The following is an 874-nucleotide window of genomic DNA, read 5'->3' as shown; positions in this document are numbered from 1 at the left end:
GCTGCATGTGATTCCTATTCAGGTGCTGATAGACCTGCGCATGGCGCTGCAAGTGCCGACAGACCCACGCATGGTGGTGCCAGTGCTGGGCCAGCCTACTTCACAGGTGCTGCTCCTGCGTGAGCTGCTGGACCCGATGGCTGGAGTGGAGCGTGCCAAGCTCCCGCCGGCGTTTGAGGCACTGCTGTCCAGCTTCACCACCGAGCGTAACGGCAGGCTATACCTGGATAACCTGCTGTTCGCTCAGGTGCTGCAGGTACGAGTGTAAAGCCAACACATGCCCATGTACATCAAGGATACCTTCTGAGTAGCGCATGTTCACCAACCAGGAGGCCCTAGAGGCTTGGTGGACGAACACACAGAGGGCCAATGCATGCAGTTGTTGTGTTCAGGTGCACACCTGGAGAAGTGGGTGTTTGAGGCGCTCACCTGGGTGTCGGTTCTCAAGGCATGCAGGGTGTTGCTGCAACACAGAATCAGAAGGGTTTCTGGGACTCAGGAGACTGGACTGTGCTAGGCTAAAGGATGCTAACTTGTACTGCTGCCCTACACACAACAACTCACTACCTGTTGCCGCCTGCTCTTCCCTGCTCAGGCGGCCACCACGGAGTCTGGGGAGCTGTTGGAAGAGATCATTGCCATCCCGTCGTTCAGCTCCACGATGTTCAGGGAGCTGGTTGTGCTCGGTGAGTGCTGCAAGGATGAGAACTTCGACAGCTATGAGGACCTGCACAGCCTCCTGGAAGCCATGGCATCTGCGCTGGCGCTTACACCGGACAAGCTACTGAAGGCGGACTGGTTCATCCAGGTAAGAATGCCAGTGAAGGGTGTTGGGGTGTGTGGGGGGGGCGCCTGACACTCAGTTCCGGGAAGG

At 57.8% G+C, this 874-nt stretch overlaps 1 protein-coding gene across 1 annotated transcript in view; it reads left to right on the top strand.

Moving 5' to 3' along the window:
* The window catches only part of VOLCADRAFT_89774 (uncharacterized protein), a gene marked incomplete at both ends in the record, with an annotated part of 23358 nt that overhangs the window by 19661 nt on the left and 2823 nt on the right, over positions 1–874 (top strand). Inside the window, 2 exons of the mRNA XM_002949442.1 lie at positions 23–256; positions 596–808. Of these exons, the coding sequence (XP_002949488.1) occupies positions 23–256; positions 596–808 (447 nt within the window). The remainder of the gene's footprint in view (positions 1–22; positions 257–595; positions 809–874) is intronic.

The sequence above is a fragment of the Volvox carteri genome, assembly GCF_000143455.1.
Source record: "Volvox carteri f. nagariensis unplaced genomic scaffold VOLCAscaffold_14, whole genome shotgun sequence".
NCBI lineage: Eukaryota > Viridiplantae > Chlorophyta > Chlorophyceae > Chlamydomonadales > Volvocaceae > Volvox > Volvox carteri.
The sequence above is the reverse complement of the archived record's forward strand: the minus strand, read 5'-3'. Positions and strand labels throughout refer to the sequence as shown.